The sequence below is a fragment of the Eschscholzia californica genome, unplaced genomic scaffold (genome assembly GCF_041429995.1).
Source record: "Eschscholzia californica isolate CP2 unplaced genomic scaffold, dmEscCali1.0.p SCAF_2, whole genome shotgun sequence".
NCBI lineage: Eukaryota > Viridiplantae > Streptophyta > Magnoliopsida > Ranunculales > Papaveraceae > Eschscholzia > Eschscholzia californica.
Window position 1 is genome coordinate 60,580,673 of NW_028238309.1, and position 22,761 is coordinate 60,603,433.

At 33.9% G+C, this 22,761-nt stretch overlaps 1 protein-coding gene across 1 annotated transcript; it reads left to right on the plus strand.

Annotated features, from left to right (window-relative positions):
* The first annotated feature begins 17,861 nt into the window (after positions 1-17,861).
* Positions 17,862-19,109, plus strand: LOC147559837 (galactolipase DONGLE, chloroplastic-like). Its single transcript, XM_086659221.1, has one exon. It carries the CDS (start codon positions 17,862-17,864, stop codon positions 19,107-19,109), a length of 1,248 nt encoding a protein of 415 aa, XP_086515347.1.
* Positions 19,110-22,761: the final 3,652 nt, after the last annotated feature.

Genomic DNA, 22,761 nt, shown 5'->3' on the forward strand with positions numbered 1-22,761 from the left:
AGCAGCCATTGAACTCCAAAAAGAAACACTTAACAAAAAGAAGATATAAGGAAGGAAGGAAGGAAGGAAGGAAGGCTTTCAAAAACACTATTCATGACTCATGTGTGGTCCAAGTAAACAATTTTACCATCTAAAATCAACTAATGGAACTCAACAAGCTAGCAGCCTCTACCCATTTCATCATATATCCCTACCACAATCCAGTGGACTTAGTAGTAGTATTAGTATAAAAAATAAGATAAGATTTCCTTCACAATCCAGTGGACTAGAACCTTTTAGGCCTCTAGCCATAAGATAACACAATCATGTAATGGCTCAAAAAGGGTATTCAAAGATCCAAGTAATATATTCAGAGCATTGACCATAATCAACTCATGACATGTTTGATATTGAATAAATAACTTGATCATTCTATTTCCTTTTGTATTTTTATTTTCCTTGAGGTGTAGGATTTGAAAGATGGAATGTTCTTAGGTTTTTTGCATTTTTTTTGGGAGCAGTTTTTTGGAGTTCTTTTATGCAATAATCTATTTGTGAAACCATATAATTCTATTTTGATCTTTACTAATTGATGTACAAAAAGAACAATAATAACAAACTAAAACTAGTGAACTAGAACTCAAACGGATATAGATTGTTGGAAATTAGCCCTTAGTGGGGGTTTGTTTTCCTCTGTTTTAAGAGGCCTCAAAATTGGAAGCTTGTTGATCGGTTGAATTTGTCTTGCTGATTCCTTGAATTTAGAGGTGAGGTTAGCCTACTTCCGGTTCTACGTGAATGAGATATTAAGGCTTCAAATCAGGTATAAATGAGGGTATAATCTGTGCCCGCCAGACACAGACAGTTCTATCAAATGCGTCACGTGAGGTGATCTATACGCGCCCCACATTGCAGCCATAGGGGCTCCTCAAAGACTAAAATTTTAAAGGACCCATATGTAAATGGGGCGCCTACAACAATAATACGGTTGCCTTTAAGTCTTCACAAAGAAGAACGGGATATTTGAAAAGATGTTTTTTTTTTATAATCTCAACTCTTCGTTGATTTTTAATCAAATCTAAGAGCATCTCCAATGCAACACTCAAACTCTAAATCTTAGTCACATAGGATTTTTTTTGAGTTTTTCTCTAAAATCCATCTCCAATGCAAAACTCAACATGAATCTCTAAAGTGATATGTCAAGATTCATTTTAGATATCCTTAAGAGGACACTCTAAGTTTAGAGTGTCCTCTTGAGTTTCTCTAAGTGTCACATAAACAAATCAATTAGTTTTAAACTAAAATATAGGTTTTTAGAGTTTCTCTTGAGTGTTGCATTGGAGATGGTTTTGAAATAGAGTGTCTCTAAATGGCCAAATAGGAAAGAAACCATTTAGAGATCAATTTTTCAAACTTGACACATAGAATTTTTAGAGTTTTTCTTGAAGATGCTCTAAACCCTCAAATTTTGATAGAGTAAATTCTAACCATTAGAGACAAATATGAGAGGTTATATCTTAGCCACTGAAAGGAGGGAGAAAGATACTCTCCTCCCTTGTTATATACAATTTCATTAGTAATAGCTCAAACTAAAGTAGTGAGCTTTAGTTTAATCCTAAATCTACTTTTTTTTTTTGGTTGAAAGTGGTACTAAATCTACTACTGAAAAGAATAAAAAAACTTCCCTAAAATTAAACTACTCACCTTTTGTTAAGGTAGTGACCAAAAGAATGATAAAGTACTAAGGGGCACAAGCCTGTGGCTTGGGTGTTTTAGTGGGGCACGCTACAGGTGCGCAATTGGGCATCCTCTCCCAAGGAGCGATTGAAGCTTTATTCTTTTGTAGGTCTAAATCAATCCAACCACAAATCAGATGGAGTTAGGTGTCGATGATCCATCGACAAACTTTGTATTGAATTGAAATAAACAAGTAAAAATTATTAGATTCATTTGCATAGAGGATAAACCACTTAGACGGGAGAGGTATATTAGGTTCATTTTGTGTGTAAGTTATTTGTGCAACATAAACCAAAAAATAAGGAAAAAAGGGGCCAGGGGAAATGGGCACCAATTATTGGCCACCACTGTTTGGGCCTCAAAAATGAATTGAATTTAGAAGCTAGTTAACTAAGAGAAATGTCTTTTGCAAATAGATCACCGAGAATGTTCTGCGTAATTGGTTTGGTAACTGACGAAAAATAATGAAAAATTAACATCACTTAACAGTCAAATGGGTCAAATTAATGTTAGTCCACCGATCAAGCAAAAAAAACCCTGAAAAATTGATGACCCAGCCCTTAATCTTGAAATTTTGTGTGATTCTTTTCATAGAAAAACCAGTCGTTTGGCAAACAAGTAACTCGTTCATGAAAGAAAAAGTTGCGTGTTTGCTAGACAACCTATTCTGTCAAAGGACTTACTAAATAAAATAGAATGCAAGTGAAAGCGATTGCGTCCGAGTTTGAGTTAGGGTGAACAAATTTGATTTGTTAATTGGCAAAGAAAACATGCACATAGTGAAAAAAATGGAGTGATAAGGACTAGTAAACCGCGTACTAATGTTTTTTTCTACAAGAAAGATAGGAATATGTAAAAATTTTCCTGTTATATATGATAATAACAACGGTCCATGCATTCTTAATTAGGGCAATCTTTGTTTTTAAATAAGGCCCACAGGTCACTCCAATGTCCCCTCTTAGAGTTAAATGAACAAAGTTTTCCACAAATTGGATAGAGTAAACAAAAGAATAGAAATGGGCTAAAATTTGTACAATCTTGGGTCAAATTATGAAAAAAACAAAATAAATTAAAATCACAGTATAAGTTTACATTTCCAAGTCATTCATTCTTACCCAAACAGTAAGATCCAATGGCAGTCCTCAGCACATGTGAGGAAGGTTCGTCAGCAAATGGCAAATTTCAAAGCCATGTTTTCCTCCTACATTTCAAGAAAGGTAACACCAAAGCGGACAAACTAGCGAAATGGGCGAGAAGCCACAAGAAAGCTAACTCATGGCAATCCTACCCCTCTTTTCTTCATTGATTAGATGTCTTTGTTCGAGTCCTTTTTCCTTTTATTTGCCAACAAAAAAAAATAGTCATTCATTCTTATTCCGATTACCTTTCATATTACAAATATTGCTAAGATTTTGGGCTATATTGTCTAACTTTGTTATCTAAGAGGCATAAAAACAACAGAAATGAATAGTACAGTCGGATTATTTGTTTCCAAATACAGAGAATTATGCTTTTATCATTCATTCCCATTAGTAAAAATATTTTTGTTGGAAGATAATATTTGTATCTCGAATGCGGCCGAAACCTGGAGGGTGGAAATCAATTTATATCCTCTCTAACAAAAAATTATTTACATTAGTACAAAAATATTCAAAATCTTACGGAGACCTAGATAGAAAATTATTTGTTAAAAAAAAGGGAGTTAGTCGAAGAAACACAACCGGAATATATTATTAACTTTTTGGTCCGTGGGCAAGAAGTCCAAAATAAAAAATAAATTGGGTTTAAGACCCAAACTTAATATAAAATAGGTAAAAAATCTATTTTTTTAATATTTATTTTTGTCTCGTACAAATACACAAATGTATCACTAATTTGTTGATTGTTTAGTGGATGTGTAGATATGTGTAGGAAGAATAGGTTTGTTTTGTACGCAACAAAAATTAAATTCTGTAAAGTTCAACGGTAAAATGTATATGGTTATTTACGTTTCGTGTAATTCAATAAGGTACCAATGTCATGCAAAAATGTTTTTTTTATGTGAATCCCAAACAATGATATATGCAAAAATGGTTTATCTGGTCCATTTCAAAAAATTTAATTTCTTTAGACTTCTAGCCTATTTTATGTTAATAGTGAAATATATAAGTTTCACTTGTCAGTATATTTTATCCTTGGTTGGAAAACATATGTAATGTCAGAATGTTGTTAATAATATTATATAGTACCATGACTAAATGTTTTGGTTTTAGCTCGAGTTCACGGTTAGAGTCGTTAACCTTATCTTAGGGTTGATGAGTAAGAGTCCTATACCCTTAGCGTTATTTAGTATACCAAGGGCCGGTCCTGGGCTTAGGCGATCCAAGCAGCCGCTTAGGAGCCTCAAATCCAGGAGACCCCTGATTTATATAGCCTTTGTATATGAATATTATTATATCTATTTGTTTATGCAAATATATCAGTATCAAGTTTGCTTAGGCAGGTTAGTTGATAGAGTAGTTGATTAAAGAACCCACGGTCTAAAGTTCTACTCCTGTGAGTTATATAATTTATTAATAATATTTTCTTTTAAAAAGGGCACTAAGAGAACAAATGTTGACATCAAATAACAAAGTCCAGTTAAAATTAACACTCACTAATTAATAAGAAATTTAAAAGGAACAAACAAAATCATAACATTTTAAACTTAATTGACTACTCATAAACTAAAATCATATTCTTATAATCTTTTTTTGTCTCTTTTCTAAATTTTTTTCCACTCATTTCTATTTCATTCTCTACAAGTGTTTATTACAAGTGTTTATTACACAATTAAATAGAGGTAAGCTTCTTCTTCCTTTAATTTTTATTTGTGTTTTATATTTGTTTATGTTTAGATTCTTATTGTTACTTCGAGTAAGTTGAAATATTTATGTTGATTAGTATATACTTGTGTTATTATCAAATTAGATTGTTATGACTCAAATTTACGCGTCTCCAAGAAAAGAAAGAAAAAGAAGTTAGATCGAGATTTGATTAAGTCACAATTGAGAACTATAAATAAACCCGTTAAGAAAAGCAAGAGACTAATGACCCAAATGAAATGTTGGTTGATGAATCATTTCTTCAATTTAAAGTGTAGGGGGACCGTCGATACGTTCGCCTAGAACCCCCAAAAAATCAAGGTCGGTACTGAATATACCGGTAATCGACCCATGAATTGGGGTTCCATATGTTAAAAAAGATAAACAAAAACTCGTAATGTGCTTACAAGAGGATTTTTACTCTTGACCTCTTGCACCCAAACTCCAGACCATTGACATACAACTTAAACATTGTTATAAGTTTGTTCAGAAAGTAAGTATTGTTTTAAAACTAACATACAAAATCCAAACACATGAGGCTCTTCATTAGGTTGGTCCCAAAGCAACCGCTTTGCTTGCTTGCTTTGAGTCTCGGACGCCCTTGAATTGTTACGCGGCTTGCCCAAGGATTTGGGAGGCTCCAAGTGAAGTTAAAATTGGAGACCTATGTAAAGTAGGGTAGAAAAAAATATATTAAATTCATAATAATGTTTATGACAAGATTTAAACCCTTAACCTTTTGAATGTGATATAATCTCTTAACCATAAGTTGTACCTTAAATCATGTTAAAAGTTTGGGTAGAATATAACTATTATTTTGAAGCCGACATATAAAATTCAAATCAAGAGGTTCTTCATCACGTTGGGACCCAAAGCGGACGCTTGGGTTGCTCTGGGCCAGAGCTGCCCATGAGTTGTTATATTACATTTTTTTTTTTGCAGACTCCATATGTTTCCTACCACCACCACCATCACCATCTTCTTCATCTATCCTCTATAACTCTTTCTACCTCTCTTTTTCTTTATCTCTCTCCAATGTTATGACGAAGGTCAGGTTGGTAGGTTCCCCAAAACTCCAGACAAATCTTTGTCATTTGGGTTTAGGGTCCCCAACCCCTACATAAAGAAGACGTATGTACGTCGTGAAACGGAAGGTAATGTCCATCTTCTTGGTTTAAGAGATTTCCCTGGCCCTAAATAAAATCTGGTTTGGAATATCACTGAACCAGACCATTAGGGGATGAGCACGAGATAGGAGAGAGAGAGAGAGAGAGAGGGAGAGAGGGAGATAAAAAGAAGAAAAAAATGAAGAAGAAGATTGTGGTGGTGGTAAGAGAAGGGAGAAGTGATGGGTCATGAAAATGTCCCATCGGAGTCGTTTAAATTAGTCGAGTTAGTCTGTTTCGAGTCTTTATTGTAATAAAATAGTTGGTTTTCTTGATTAAGTGTCTTTTGCAGAGTTAGGGGTGAAAAAACGGTTAAAAATGAGAAAAAGATGCATAAAGGGTATTTTGGTCATTTGGAATCAAGGACATTCTGGAAATTTGGCCAAAGTCAGTGCGTGGTTGAAAAGTAGAGGTCGAGACGAGTCCGTAGGAGAAAACGGAAGTCAAATCGGAGTCCGGATGGAGGAATAAATCAAGGTCAAAGTTGGGTCAAGTACTGTTGACCAGGTGGGATATATTCGGTAGAAATTCTGGCCCGCGGTATGCTTAGGGACACGTGTCGATGTATGGAGGTTGGTATACGCGGTTCCCGTGTTAGCGCTCAGCAGCGAAGTGGCCCTTATAAGATTGATCCAGTGGAGCGCGTCGTAACTTAACTCCGTGCATCAGATCCTACGTTTTAATCTTATCCGTCCACGCGCGCGTTTTTGAAATCGTGCGGCCTCCGTAAATCCCGTCCTTTATTCCCATTTCCGTGCACCCGAAGCAGTTTAAGGTCCGTGCTTTTGGACGCGTGGCAGCTTCCCGTCTCTCCAGATCCGTGCTCGGCTTAATCCGACGATTCCTGCTTGCTGCCGCACCTCAGTGTATTATCCGCGTCTCATGGTAGCATCCGGAACTTGCACCAAACCCTAGCCGCCTGGTGTTTCTTTATTTTAGGGTTTCTTTTGTGCTTTTTAACCCTAAAACCCCAAAATGACCCCCTACTCACCCAATTTTTACCATTTAACCCCAACTAAACCCTAACTCTATATAAACTCTTATTGAGAATCAACCAAACTTCTCCCCCCTTAGCCTCTCTCTCTTCTTTAGCCTCCTTTTCTCTCTACCTCTTCTCAACCAAAAACCCTAGCCACCATTCTTTTCTCTACCACCTTCATCTTTTCTCTAGATCTACTTTCTCCTTCTAATTTCTTCTTCTAACCTTCTAATTTCTCCATACCCTCTTCTCTAAAATCTCTTCTTCTTCTATCTCTCTTCTAAATTTCTCTTCTTTTATCTTCCAATAAGCTATTATTTGGAGTTTTGAGCAATATTCTTGAGATACTTGGAGCTTAAATTGGACATCAAAATGGAGATACATGGGAATATGGATTGGGAACATTCTTGGTGATTTCTTTCCATTAATCTTTTGTAATTCCATTTATTTTATGAATTCAATGAATATTATTTTAGATTCCATGAGTAGCTAAATTTTGTATCTAGGGTGTAGAGGAAACCCATATTTGGGCTTATTTTGAGATATGTTATAAATCAATGAATCCTTATTTTTGAGCTTCAATGCCTATTGATTGTCATTTCATGTTGATTCTATAACCTTGTTATCATTCATGTATTATAATTAGATATTTCATGCTTTTATTGATTTATTAGATGAGATATGCCTTTTAGATCTTGAATGATAGTGTAGGAAATTAGTTTTATATGATAGCCAATCATACATTCTTGATTTTGAATTGTGTTATTAAAGAATATATTCCGAAATCTAAATAGTTTATTATGTTAGATTTTGAGTTATACATGAGAAAAAAGGATTTGTTAATTAATGCATGTTTTAAGTAGTCCATTTATGTGGTGAAATCGAAAACCCTAGATTCTTCTTCTTCCTTGATTTCATCCTTATTAGTATTAGTATTGTTTTCTCTCTTTAAGTAGTTTCAAAATCAAATCAAAAGTTTGAAAGGGGGGGTTTAATTCGAGATTAGATAAAATAGCTTGTCTCTTGGGACGATACCCGACTTATTAGAAATACTATAACTTGACCCCGTATACTTGCGGGAATAGACCTAATTTTGGGTCTATCAAGAAGTTTGAAAAAACTTGTGAAGGTTGCCAGTAGAAGCTCGGCTGACGACTTTACGCTGGTCACATCGGATTGAAGAAGACGATGTGGAGGAGAAGAAGAAACGAAGGGGAGGAGAGGAAGAAATGAAGTGGGCGAGCGACAGAGTGCAGTGGAGGAGTGATGTGGTGGATAATTAAAGAAAAACCAAAAATTACAAAAATGTCATAAGGGTAGTTTTGGAAACAAGTTGATTTTGTTTTACCCCCTAATTCGTAACCAACGTTAACTCACCGTTTTGGCATCTATAAGTGTCTGGTAGTTCAATATGCCCTCCAAGGGCAAAAAAAAAAATATCAAACTTTTTCTGGAAATACTTTTAGGGTCTGTTTGATACGTGTGAAAATGAAGTTGGAAAATCGATTTTCGTAAGAAGTTGTTTGCATTGTTATGGGAGAAGTTGTTTTCCAGTTCTTTTATGCAATAATCTATTTGTGAAGCCATGTACTTTGATTTTGATCTTTACTAATTGATATACGAAAAAAAACAATAATAACAAACTAAGTCTAGTGGACTAGTGAACTAGAACTCAAACAGATAAATTGTTGGAAATGAAACCTTAGTTGGGGTTCGGTTTCCTCTATTTTAAGGGGCCTCAAAATTGGAAGCGCTCTGATCCGTTGGATTTGTCTCGTTGGTTCCTTGAAGGCTTGAACTTAGATGTGAGTTTCACCTACTTCTCATTCAATGCCAATGAGATATTGAGACTTCAAATCACATATAAATATATTACAAATTAATTAGTAGTAGCTCAAACTAAGAGCATCTCCAATGCAAAACTCAATCTTAAAAACTCGGAGTACCACATAGGATTTTATGAGTTTTTCTTAAAAAATTATCTCCAATGCAAAACTCAACTAAGATCTCAAAGATGATGTGTCGAGGGTGGAATAGAGATATCTCAAGAGGACACTCTAGAGTGTCCTCTTGAGATATCTCTAATTGTCCAACTCATCAATATTTAAATTTCAACCAATAGAAATCAAGTCTTAGTATATTTCCAAAATAACTAATTATTTTTTTACAAAAACAACCATGCCACGTAAGTAAAAAAAATAAGTTTAGAGTTTTGCATTGGAGACATACAAGAACCGAGGATCTCTATTTTCGCCACCTATGCGTGAGAATCTCAATTGAAACTCGACAAATAGGACGAATAAAGATTTTTTTGAGTTTTGCATTGGAGATGCTCTAAAGTAGTGAGCTTTAGTTTACTACTAAATCTACTAAAAAGAGAAAAAACTTCCCTAATATTAAAATACCACGTTTTGTGAAATGAGAATCTTATTCATCCTTCTATTTGGTCTCTCCCCCAAACCTCCACCTGATGTGACAACCCTCCACCTGATGTGACGACATATCACTTAAGAATTGCAAAAACCAGTTTTTCGAGAAAAAAATAATAACTCACTTGTTCATGAAAGAGAAAGTTGCTTGTTTGACAAACAACCTATTATGTCGAAGGACTTAATAAACAAAATGGAATGTAACTAAGTAAGTGAGAGTGATTATGTCGGATTTTGAGTTTCTTTTTTTTTTGTTGAAAAAATCGGACTTTGAGTTAGGATGCACAAATTTGATTTGTTAATTGGCCAAAAGTTACAAAAATGTTCCAAAGATAGTTTCAGAAAGGGGTTGATTTTATTTTAGCCCCCAATTCGTAATCAACTCACTAGTTTTCCGCAATAAGTGTCTGGCAGTTCTATGTAGGTAAAAAGAAAATATCAAATTTGTCCTTTGAAATAACTTCATATATTTTGGCTCTGTGGGTCAAAATAAATTGTCGGACACTTATAGAATGTAATAGTCCATTAGTCACAAATTAGGGGTGGAAATGAAATTAACACAATTTAGTTTTGAGACTTTTCACACTAACATTATAAAATCTACAAGTGTTGGAGTGGCACGGGCTTAACAAAAGAAGTGACAAAAAAAAAGTGACATGGCAAATGAGCAGACGCGGTTACCTTGACCCACTCATCTACATTTCGACACGTTAAATTCCTACAAAAGTTGGACCTCGTAGCCCGTGGCCCCCCGTACAAAAGGAACTTTACTTTTATCCTTAGGAAGGACCAAAACCTAAACAAATAAAAATGACTAGCCTCAGCCCTCACTCAGAGTGTGGTGGCCAACCTTAGGCTGGGTCCTTGTACGACATATTTTAAAAGCGAGGAGGGGCAAACACACCAAGACCACAAACACACACAAAAATTGAAGCATGTTATATAGTAATGTATTTGAGCTCCAACAACAGCATCATCGTACTACATATTTCAAAGGTGGGTGTGGCAAAACACACTAGGACCACAAGAACACAAAAATTCAAGCATGTTATAAAATGTGTTTGAGCTCCAGTAATTAGGTCAGGGTACGCCATACGTCGAAGGCGGCGAGTTATAAACACACTACGACCACAAAAACACAAAAGTTCAAGCGTGTTATATAATGTACCTGAGCTCCAATATTGAGAAATAGAAACAACAAACCGGAACCGCACTACATGGTCTATGACGTGCCCGTGGCGTAAGCGAGTAGGCCCGCCATAAGCATAGGTGAAGACACTAATTTTTTGGCCTTGGTCACAACAAGATGTGAAGAAGATTAAAACTTTTTTCTAAGTTAAGAGAGTTCTCAAGGTGACTTTTCTCAACAAAAGGAAAGGTATAAGATATAGAGGAAAACATTTCAAAACGAAAGGTAAAAATGGAAAGAGAATATTGATTTTTATGTTTGACTAACGAAATCATTTTGAATTTGAGTAATCACAAAGTTGATTTCCACGCTCTAAACATCGAGACATGGGTTTTTACTCCTTAAAATATGTCTTTTCTTTTGTTGAAATTTAAAATATATTGTGTGCCCAAAAAAAAGAAATTAACAAGGAAAAACAAGATCGTCTAGTTTGAAAATCACCAACTTAGAACATTTTGTCTAACCTTTGGGCATCTCTAACAGACAACTCAAGCAATTAGTTATTTTGAACATATAAACGTGATTTCATATTAATTTAACTTAAAAAATGATGAGATGAATAAGTAGGAATGTCTATCTCAATAGGACATTTTGTACTCTATTTATCATATTATCTCAACTATTTAAATTGAGTTTTACATTGGACCGAATTTTATAAGAAGAGGCTACATAAATTTTAGGTGCATGGTCTGATTGAGTGTTGCATTGTCACGGTGTTACGGGCAAAAAATTATACGATCCCCTTTTCTTTAGGAAATCCCCAAACTACTTCATCGGTATTCGTGCAGAGGTGGAACCAGCATTTGTTGCACAGGTGGACTAAACATAAATAATCACAAAGGTTTGAAGATTATTTTGTAGTAAGTGTAAGGGCTCAATTTCTTATGAAATTATCTAATTATTCAAACCAAATAAACACATTTGGTCAGGGTAAGAACTCTAACTATTGTGATCCAAATATATCCGTGGTATGGAAGATTTTTTGGATATACAAAAAGAACGAAACAATAAGTACTCAGAAAGTAAAACTTCATGTCTAGTTGTTCGATGTGAAAGAGAAAAAGTTATTTAAGAAAATGAATTATGAGTTTCTCAACTCCTTTGTTAGGAAAAGAAAACAAAGCTTAGATGGCTCAAATATTGTGTCTGAGGATGGCATGAATGATGATGTGGCTGACTGAGAGTGTTAATGAGCATGCCACATCATCACTCACCCTATACAAATTTTTTTGAAGCTATGTAGTATTGTTTTAACCTTAAGCTTAACCATACCACACAATTGAGAACATTGACATTCTTCTTGATAGACTGATACGAACTCTAACCCGAACACTGATGCAACTCTACCATCGCACATTTTAGTAATCCAGGGGTTGTTAGATTTTTATCGTTACAATATGGGTGTTTTTATAACACTTTTTGAGTTGGAGGACCAAATATTAGTGGGTTAATAAGGTTCTCCTCCACCATAGATGAAATATGAGGTGCAGGTCCAAATTTCAGCTTTTGTTGTATCCAAAGTAAAAAGGTGTTTTGGAAGTTGTGTTTTTTTTTCTCTCTTTTTACCCTTTTCAAATCTCTCTCTCTAATTAACACATTTTCTTTCTCTTTCACATTTCTCATTCTCAGTTTCTCTCTCAACTTAATGGGAGATTTACTTTCTCTCTCTAAAATATCTCCACTTAGAACCTATTGCTCATCATCTTCTAACCTGATTCAACTTAGAGTTACAAATTGTTGGCAAAAGTATATAATTGTAAAACACTAAATAAATTTCTAATCCAAATCATGAAGTAAAACAAAACCTCATCTTTTTTTCTCTTAATGTTTTTTCCATCGATTTACTCCGTTTTAAAAGAGTTCAGACCTTAGTTTCTTCTTTCTTGATTGAAGACTGATTAATCAATTTCAAGATCAATTGATAACACCAGAAACTTGTACGAAACTAAACTCAACTTCAAAGTTGAACCACATCTTCTTCTTCTTCTCTTCAAAACCTTAGATTTACTTTCTCTCTCTAAAATAACTTAATATGAAAAAGGAATAAAACTTTAAAGATAGCGAAAATAGGAAAAATCTGGAGAGAAATTCCAAACTGGAAAAGAATTCTCGGTACAGAAAAAGAATAAAAATAGGAAATATGGAGAGAGAAAATTCCCAGGCTAGTACATAAAATAATTCCCGGTACACAAGAAAATTCCCAGTACATAACTAAATGACCAGTACATAAAACAATTCCCGGTACACAAGAAAATTCTCAGTACAAAAAGTATCTAATACATAACCAAATGACTGGTATATAAAACAATTCTCGGTACACAAGAAAATTCTCAGTACAAAAGTGTCTCGTACATAACCAAATGCCTAGTACATAGAACAGTTCCCGGTACACAAGAAAATTTCCAGTACAGAAGTGTCTACTACATAACCAAATGGTCAGTACATAAAACAATTCTCAGTATACAAAAAAATACCTAGTACAAAAGTGTCTAGTACATAACCAAATGGCTAGTACATAAAATAATTCCCGGTACACAAGATAATTTCTAGTACAAAAGTGTCCAGTAAATAAAAAACAGTACAAAGAAAAATGTCTTATGGATTTTTTCTCGAGGGATTATTGAAATTTAATGTGTACAAAAATATTTAGTATACATTGATAAGTTCCCTGTATCATTTTTCACTACTCATCTTTTGTGTTGGAATATTGAAATGTAGGATGCATAGAATGTCACACCTAACATCTTAAATTTCCTTCGAAAATTTTACTAGTGTCTAGTACATAACCAAATAGTCGGTGCATAAAACAATTCCCGGTACACAAGAAAATTCGCAATGCAAAAATTGTCTAGTACATAACCAAATGACTGGTACATAAAACAATTCCCAGCACACAAAAAAATTTCTAGTACAAAAGTGTCTAGTACATAACCAAATGACCAGTACATAAAATAATTCCTGGTACACAAGAAATTCCCAGTAAGAAAGTGTCTAGTACATAACCAAATGGCTAGTACATAAAATAATTCCCGGTACAGAAGATAATTCCCAGTACAAAAGTGACCACTAAATAAAAAAAATGTACAGTACAAAGAAAAATGTCCTATAAATTTTCCTTGAAAATAATTTACTTTTTGAAAGGAATGTCCTATAATTGTCTATCATATAAGGAGAGAATGTTTGAGAGAAGGAAAAAAGTTCAAATTAGAAAGAAAAAATATGTTTAAAAAGAAGAAAAAATATAGAGATAATCAAATCAATGGGAAACCACCAAAAAATACATGGAAACAAATCAATGAAAAACTACCAAAAATGAGGAAAATTTCTCTTTGTACAGTTTGTTATCAAAACTTAATTGTTACCAAAACCAGAAAAAAAATTAGAAGGAATATCTATTCCATTTTTCAGTAAAATACACTACAAAAAATATGCTCATTAGGGACAGCATAAAACCGTCCCCAAAGGCTTCAAAACCGTCCCAGATTACTATTCGGGACAGATATATGTCCGTCCCAGAAACTGGCGTCCCAATTAGTATTTGGGACGAATATAGGGACGGTTCGCATCTGTCCCTAATAAGCATATGGGGACAGAGAACTTCCGACCCTAATAAGTATATGGTGACATAGCAATTCTGTCCCTGATAAGTATATGGTGACAGAGCCGTTCTGTCCCTAATAAGTATATTGCCACAGATTCAAGCAAGAGTAAATAAATTTATAGACTATTAATTCATTGATATATAATAAATAACTTAACATTGCAGTCTCCAAGCAAGAGTTATCCAAATAAAATACCATTTTATATTATGGAAATAGAATTCAAATAACAAATACAATACAAACAGATTCATCATTTCTATAAGTCAACCCAAATATCAACTAACTACAATAGACACATACAACAACAATTACATCCATAATTGTCCCGTTGGCTTGAATCTCCACAAAATGTCGTTCATTCCATCCGCATGATGCACTTCCTGAAACTTATCAATGTATAATGAATAGAGTCAAATCAATTGCAAATCACAAGAAAAATAAATAATATTAAAAAAACGATACATGATGCTATCGTTGTAATTATGTATGAATTAAAATGTTATCTTAATAAGGTTGAAATTTCATACCGTTAACTTGATACCTTTCATGTTAGAGGCTCAACTATCCTAGTAAGAAAACTAGAGTAATCAGACTCCATAATGAGCACATTATATTTATACTTCCATATTCATTCATAGATGTGATTTTAACTTCAAAAGTTAACGAATTTGGGAGTTCGAATCATGGTAACTACGTTACATTGAATCGTTACATTGAATTTAAACCTGAGTCATGGTAACAAACCTTAGTCCTTAATTGCTAGCGAAACTGATAACCACCCCTTTAAAGCTTAAGAAAAACAGATCTAATGGTAAGAACATAGTGCGTGAAATTAAGGAATTGAATAATGCTATATAAGAATACTGAAACTAATAAGAATATGAGGTATAAACTAGTAATATTGTGGCCTCATACATAGAGAATGTAAAAAGAATGTAGAAACTTCAAAGTTTTTTCATCTTCACTGAGCATGCTTAAATTAGTTGTACTTTTCTATTTATCTGTGAATAAAAAAAATCTAAGTTACGATATTCAATAAAATTTTACCATCTTTGTTACTTAAACTAAATAACATTAAAAAGAGAAAAATGTCATTACCATTGAAACCACCCACCATACTTGGTGAAGAAGAAATAGAATAACAATGGTAAAACTGCATACTGATATACCATCTTTGTCTTCCGACAGTTCTTTAGCTCTCTGCCTATGAACTCAAACCACAAAGCAGTTTTGTTTTAACTTGACAGCGGGATATCATAGAGAAAACATAGGATTAACATATGATTGTACCTAGAACATAAAAATAGAAGGAAAACTTTCTTTGAATCATGGAAGTAAAGTAGAGAACTGAAAAGATTTCTAATCGGTATGATAGAAAACAAAGTAAAAGCAAGGAAGACTGAAGATTCAGATATCCCTACTTTACATCTATATCTACTCTATAAATATTCAAACACTAAAGATTCTTCTAGCTTTTGCATTTACTTTGACTTCGATTTTTTTGTTTTCTATAGCAAATGCTCTTTTTTTGTTGAAACTTTTCTATAGCAAATGCTCTTTCTTGTCTCGTGGGTGAATCAACTTCTAGGAAACCACCAAAAACCAACTAGTAAGTCTATATGTAGGTGCTAAGTTAATTCAGATAGCTATATTTCTTTGACTCACATTCTAAATTACTATGTAACAGGATCATTAGTTCGTGATGGTCACCTTTCGAACAATAAACTAGTTTGAGGTCGAAAATCCCATAGTATTTCATTTTGACATTTTATCAAACATTTATTGGGTGATAATTTTCCAGGCATTGCTCAGTCAAACAATAACTAAAATCATAGTATCAAACAAACTATGGAAGACATAAATCCAAACACCTCTTTCTCTGTGAAAAACATCCATTTCTACTAAACGGAAGAATAAAATTGCCACTCTAGCTTTGATTGAATCAAAATACAATATATCTTTTGTTGTGATAACAACCTAGAAGCCAAATCTTTCTGGAAGTATGATCCATAAATACTTCATCTTCTAGCAAGGGAACCCCTGAATAAAGTTTTCTTTCTTATCTTAGAAATTAAGTTATGATTTTGAAAACCCTAACTAGTTTTAGTGGATTGTTTCTCCTTAGTATGGTTAGAAAGAGAAAAAAGAAGATAAGGAAGAAACTTAATCAAAGTAATACCTATAATAGCAACCCATTTTTCTGATTTCTCCTAGCCAATTTCTTCAAGCCGATGTCACTGGAATCACTGAATCAATGCTCTGGAAAATAGTTGTAGTACTAGAAGAAGAGAAAGAAAAATATGAAGAAGAAGCTTCAAGGTTAATCTAACCTGTGGTTGATGAAGATTTGAAGATGCAAACAAAACCCTCGAAGAAGAAGTCGACCAAAACTCGCACGACTGGTTTGATTTGGTAGACACGCGAAATTCGCTAGGTTTCTTTGGAGATTTGGGAAGTAGAATGTTTGCTCTGAGAGATTGGGAAGCAAGATTTCCTAGGGAAGATGAAATGAAGAGGTAATTTTGCGTGAGAGAAATGGAATGGGGAGGATTCTAAAAACCGTCGTCGTCAGAGGACATAACTAGGGTTAACGAATGGACATTTGCCCCAAAATAAGGACGTCAAAATTGCGGGAAATATTTTGCCCGAAATATTTGTGCAAAAATTGGGCGCCATTTTCTAAGACATCGTCCCTAAGATGTACTTGTTTGTCCCTATTATAAATTTTGTCAGGGACAAATGTAAAAAAACTGTCCCTGTTTTCATTGCATTAGGGACAGACATAAAAATGTGTGTCCCTATTGGCCACTTTTTTTGTAGTGATAGTTTACGTTTCGAGCCGTCTGTTTTGGGATTTGTTTTGTTTGCCTCTGTAATTTTTGATATTGTTGATCTTAGTTCTTTAATGGTAGCATTTGGAGAGAAGAAAAAGCATAAAACTAACTTGAGAGAAGAAAAATAATAATAGAGAGATAAATAGTTAAATTTAGATATATAAAGTAGTTATAGAGAGAGAGAGAATTTTCTTGAGATAATTAATGGGAGAGAGAAACTCAATTAAAATCTGGGAAGAGATAAAGATGAAAAAGACACGTGTCACGCTAGAAATGGAAGAACGTGAGTTTGCACGGGTTTTGTGGGATGGCATCTTTTGTAATTTTTCAAAGAACGAAGCCCAAAACAGTAATTCCGCCCCTCCTTTTAACCTGTTGGACCTGCCCCTAATTGAGTTTTCTGACATGGACTGTCCTCACATTTTCCTCTTCTTTTTGGGCGTTTGGCCCAATCCCTCTAGAAATAAGTACCTCTCTTTTTAGCAGATGGCATTCCTTCAAAGCTAAAATTTGTGGGTGTTTCATGTGTAAGAGGGGCGCCAACACCAGTAATTACGTGTGCCTTTAGAAGTAATATTAGTTTGAAGGTCAACAACAAGAAAATATTTCCCGCGCTTTTCAACCATAGCCGCAATTTTCAATCTTACCATACTCTTTAGGACTTACCTCCTCCTCACCGACCACCCTTCAAATTTTTCATTCAAATAAAAAAGTTGTAAGTCAAATACTCGCCAAACATGCTTCTTTTCATTTTCTATATTCTCTCTCTCTCTCTCTCTCTCTCTCTCTCTCTCTCTCTCTCTCTACTTTCTCTCTCTAAAACTCATATAAATTCAACAACCTCCCCTTTGCATTCTTTCATTGCTAATGTCTATAAATACAAAATACCCATATCACCAAATTAAGAGATTGATCATATATATAATAAGTTTTGAAGTTTTATCATCTACCCATTATCAATGGCTGCTTCAACTACTAATTTTTTGTTGAATCAGCCAAATCAAAATATGTTTAAAGTCTTATCCAATTATGAACAATCCAAACTACTCTCTTCTTTAGGTAATATAAAAGTTTTGTTACCTAATAATCACTACCATAGAAGGATGATTAGTAGTATTTTTTCGAATCGAAGATCTTTAAGGGCTTCATTTGTTTCACCAACTGTTTCTTCTTCAATTGCTCAAACTAGTACTATTTCTAGTTTAGTTGAAATGTGGAAAGAGATTCAAGGTTCAGATAATTGGGAAGATTTAATGGTACCCTTGAATCCTCTTCTACGAGACGAGATTATTCGTTACGGAGAGTTTGTTACAGCTTGTTATAAGGCGTTCGATCTTGATCCCACATCGAAACGTTACTTGAATTGTAAGTATGGGAAGAATCATATGTTGAGAGAAGTTGGATTGGGAAGTTGGGGTTATAATGTTACTAAGTACATCTATGCAACTCCTGATATCAACATTCCAACTCAAGCTGGAACGGGTTGTAGTCGTTGGATCGGGTATGTCGCTGTATCAACCGACGAGGAAGTGAAGAGACTCGGTCGAAGAGACGTATTGGTAACGTTCCGAGGTACCGTTACAAATACCGAGTGGATAGCTAATTTCATGAGCTCTCTTACCCCAGCCAGATTAGACCCGAACAATTCGCTCCCGGATGTGAAGGTAGAATCAGGTTTTCTGAATTTGTACACTTCAGATGATAGTAGTTCTAAGTTCGGTGTCGGTAGTTGTCGTGAGCAGCTCCTATCCGAAATTTCGAGGATTATTTCCAAGTATAAAGGTGAAGAAATGAGTATTACTTTGGCTGGACATAGTATGGGTAGTTCATTAGCTGTTCTTCTTGCATATGATATTGCAGAACTAGGTTTGAACAAAAGTGGTTCAAACACAAATGACAATATACCCATCACAGTATACTCGTTCGGAGGACCAAGAGTTGGGAACTCCGTTTTTAAGAATCGATGTGAGGAATTAGGCGTAAAAGTACTAAGAATTGTAAACATAAATGATCCTGTTACAAAGTTACCTGGGGTTTTCCTCAATGAAAATTTTAGGGTTTTGGGTGGAAGATATGAACTTCCTTGGAGTTGTTCATGTTATGCTCATTTAGGAGTTGAACTTGCTCTTGACTTTTTTAAGATGCAAGATCCTTCATGTGTTCATGATTTAGAGACTTATATCAAGTTACTCAAATGTCCTAAAATTTTGGAAGTTAAAGGAAAGGGAATTGATTTCTTGGACAAGGCAAGAGAATTGTTGTCTACGAGTGCTCAAAAACTCGAAACATTGCCATGGGAAAATGCAGCGAGAAACGTAGGAAACTTGATCCAAATGCTTAGAATTACATGATGTAAAAATAGAATTATATTCCATAGATTTAGATGAACTCCTTGGCTCTTGTAAAAAATTTTGGTTAAAGGGGCTAATAGTTAGATATATAGAAGTTAGTTGTATGATATATAGCCTTAAAAACAATTTTCTTATCTTATCAAGAACATATACTTGTTAAGATTATGTACAAGTTATATATGTTAATGGGCATAAATTAATTGGTTTCTTTAATTACACTAAATCTTCGGTTCCTAATATCCATTTTTCTCCTTGATCAAGTGTTCTTTTGAGTTGTGATCGACTCGGGTAGCTATCTGTAATAGAATTTTTTTTGAAACAAGGGGTTCTTTTACACATCCACTATAGTAAAAGCAAAGATAGAGATGATCTACTACATATGATCATCAATATTACCTAACTGCATTGTTAATGAAGTTCTTTTACACACCCATTATTGTAAAAGCAAAGTACTTGTTTTCATACATGTCATTTACATATTATATAGTTAGTTAACTACGAAGCAATATCATCTTATTTTCTTTAATTCCGTCGTATCTCTTCACTACCGATGCATGTAAAACATTTTCGGTTCTGCATTTAACCTATTCGCCCGGTAAGTGTGAGTTGAAGTTGGAATTGAAGTAAACAATTGTATAGTAGTTTCAAGGAAGAACTTTCAAGGCATTGATAAAAGTCTTATTAGTATGTGAACAACTAAAGGACCTCTGGTACCAAAGTGTTGAAAATTATAACAAGGTAACCCGGCATTTGACGAAATCAAATGATAATCAAAAGTTATCTTGACGATAATGAACTCGAAAGATAGACAAATAATTGTATGGTTTGATAAGTCTTTCTAAAACTCAATCCGTGAAGGAGAAAATTGTAATTCTGTGAGATCAGAAACATCACAAATTTAATACCAGTACTCCTTTGTTGGGTATACATAGCTTTCAATTTCTCCATGTACAAGAGAAAGTGTATATTATTCAATTATGTGTTTCATTTAAAACCCTAACTTTTCTATCCAAAAATGTCCAAGTAATCAAAATTCTTTCTCTGTGGAGATCTCCCTAAACAAGTACAGATTATGCTAGCTTTTGGCTCATACTCCATTAAAAAGAAAAGACTTTCAACTTAAAGATCAGCTAGTGAGCAATATAATTGGCTAATAGTCTAATACTAGGGTTATATGTATATTTAAATCATTTATTGGCCGGTGCTGTTTGCTCATTAGGGTTTTGATCATTCATTCATATTTATATATAAATTCAATATTATATATAAGCGACATACGAGAGAATCATATATTAAATATTTTATGCCATTAGTTTCTATTCTCTTTTTCTTTTAGCAAATAATTAATCCAATGAGAAATCGACCGTCTTTGAGGAACTCTGAGACTGAAGTTGACACTCGACAAAGTCGATCCTTTATATGAACGCCAAAAAGCTAATTAACTCATGAAAGCAATCCGTTAATTCTCATAAAATCATGTTATCAATATACACATATATATATGTTGTTACATATTTTGATTTCTTGGTCCGTAGTATTATTTGAGTCAAACTTAAAACTAATAAACCCCGTGTAGTCAAATTTTGAAAAAACCTTGTCTTTTAGTGAATTTCACGTCATCTGGGCTGATTTATGGTCACCAAAGCTGGCTCTCTAGCATTTCCGTAAATTTAATATCTTTTTACTCGCTCAAATTAGGGAAATGATACAGTGACTTAGAATTTGGTACTTAAAGGATGACATGTTTCCTCATTGTAGCATGTTTCCTCAAATTACTAAAATTAATAAATTCTAATTTATCTGATATTCTCATAAAACTCCCGAAAATCTTCCTACATCAGAAAGTCTTGTAATGGTTTTTCAGTATCTATTTTCTCATAATAGTCAAGTACTATTGTTGGCGTATAATATGATTTCACAACCATGACGGTTATCGAAGTCATGAACAGAAAATTTGATTAAATAACTAGTTATTTTATCTAACCACATTATTATAATATAAAAAGACAAACACATACATATAATGATACAAATATATTTATATACATATATAATACACCCGATCTAATATTTAATTAGGAAGATATACACATACCGGCCATTGACCTATCGAGTCTTTTGTGAGTCAATTAGAGCTGCACTATCAGAGAAGCAGGCATTTTATGATGCTAGTTCTAGAAAATAATAAATTATGCATTATTCTAAAATCTAGAAAGAATATTACCGATACTTGGTGGTGTCGTTTTTTCATTATTGTTTCGTAAAACTATAACTATAGATATAGTAAGTATTTTTTTGTTTTTCATTTGAGGATTAGTCTTTATGGCTTTTAGAGTGTGTTCTCATGAAAACCTATATGTTTATTGTTTGATGTAGTTACGTCATATGACATAAAATCTTGAAAAATAATGTAATGTTCTTTTAGGGAAAAGAGAAAAGAGCCATTGAGATTGAATTGGTTGGATGATCAGTGAGACGCCAAAGAACTCACCACCTTATCTCGCCATTGAGAAATTGTTCCTCTCAATTTGAAACAAAAAAGAATGATATTATTACAAAAAGATTTTAGTACAACTCCTATACAACTTAGGAAATGGATTGTCTAACCACATCTCAAGGACCGCGATTAGGAGGGGCTGGGAACACATCAGGTTGACTCAAATTCTCATACCTCACTGTTACTCTGTTAGGTCACAGACGTAACCGAAATTTCAAATATCTAATGTCTAGCATTAACTTCTTAGTATCGCATGCTCAATTTAATATATATGAATTAACTTAAGATTTAAAAAAATCCTTTGTTTAGCTTTCTGTCTTATCAAGGCTAATGTTCCTTCCTGTGGGAAAATAAATAGTAAATAAAAATTCAATTGGCATCGTTTATTTGAGACACACGAGCACGACACTTTGATCACCAATCACCATCGAAAGTTAGCTAGAATAACGATGAAGACATTCTTCTCCTTATGATGGTGATTTTAGACTTACAAGAGAAAATACATCATACATTTTCTCTATCTTTTTCTCATTCTTGTTCACAACAAGAAGTAGACTAGAAGTACATTTTCGCTATCTCTCTCACGGGCAGATGAAGAAGAAAACAACATTTACATATCATTTGTTTCAAGTCTAGATGCAAAAGCACAAGAGTCGTCTTCATCATATGATGCAGGGGCACCCGGCGTGGAGGCTTTTTCCATGACCAAACCGGGCCAAGGGCTAACCGGCCATGGAGAATAGTTTTAGGAAGTCCCAATTTTAGTATGATTATTAGAGAATTTAGGTTTAGGAAATTATGTTATTTTAGTATTTCCAATAATTGGAAAGGTCCAGATTTGAGTCTAGTTATTTAGGAAGTTGCAGTATTTTAATTATTTAGGAAAGTCTAATTCAAGTCTATCTAGGAAAGTCCAGAATCCGATAAAAGGATATCTTGTTTGTCCATTATTCTCAAGTTGAAGAGAAACCCCATTGAAGTTTAATAAAGTTTTAAGTATTTAGAGTTATTTCATCGTTATTTTATCGTTCTTTGTTTAATTTTATCGTCTTCTTTAATTTCCGCTGCGTTCTACATCATGTGGTATGCAGAGCCACCAAAGTTTTTGGCTAATGATTCTGGAAAAAAAATTTCAGACCAGTTACATCAGTTTCA

What these genes read in the sequence shown, in the direction of transcription:
- LOC147559837 (XM_086659221.1), top strand. Translation starts at nt 17,862, where the DNA reads ATGATTAGTAGTATTTTTTCGAATCGAAGATCTTTAAGGGCTTCATTT.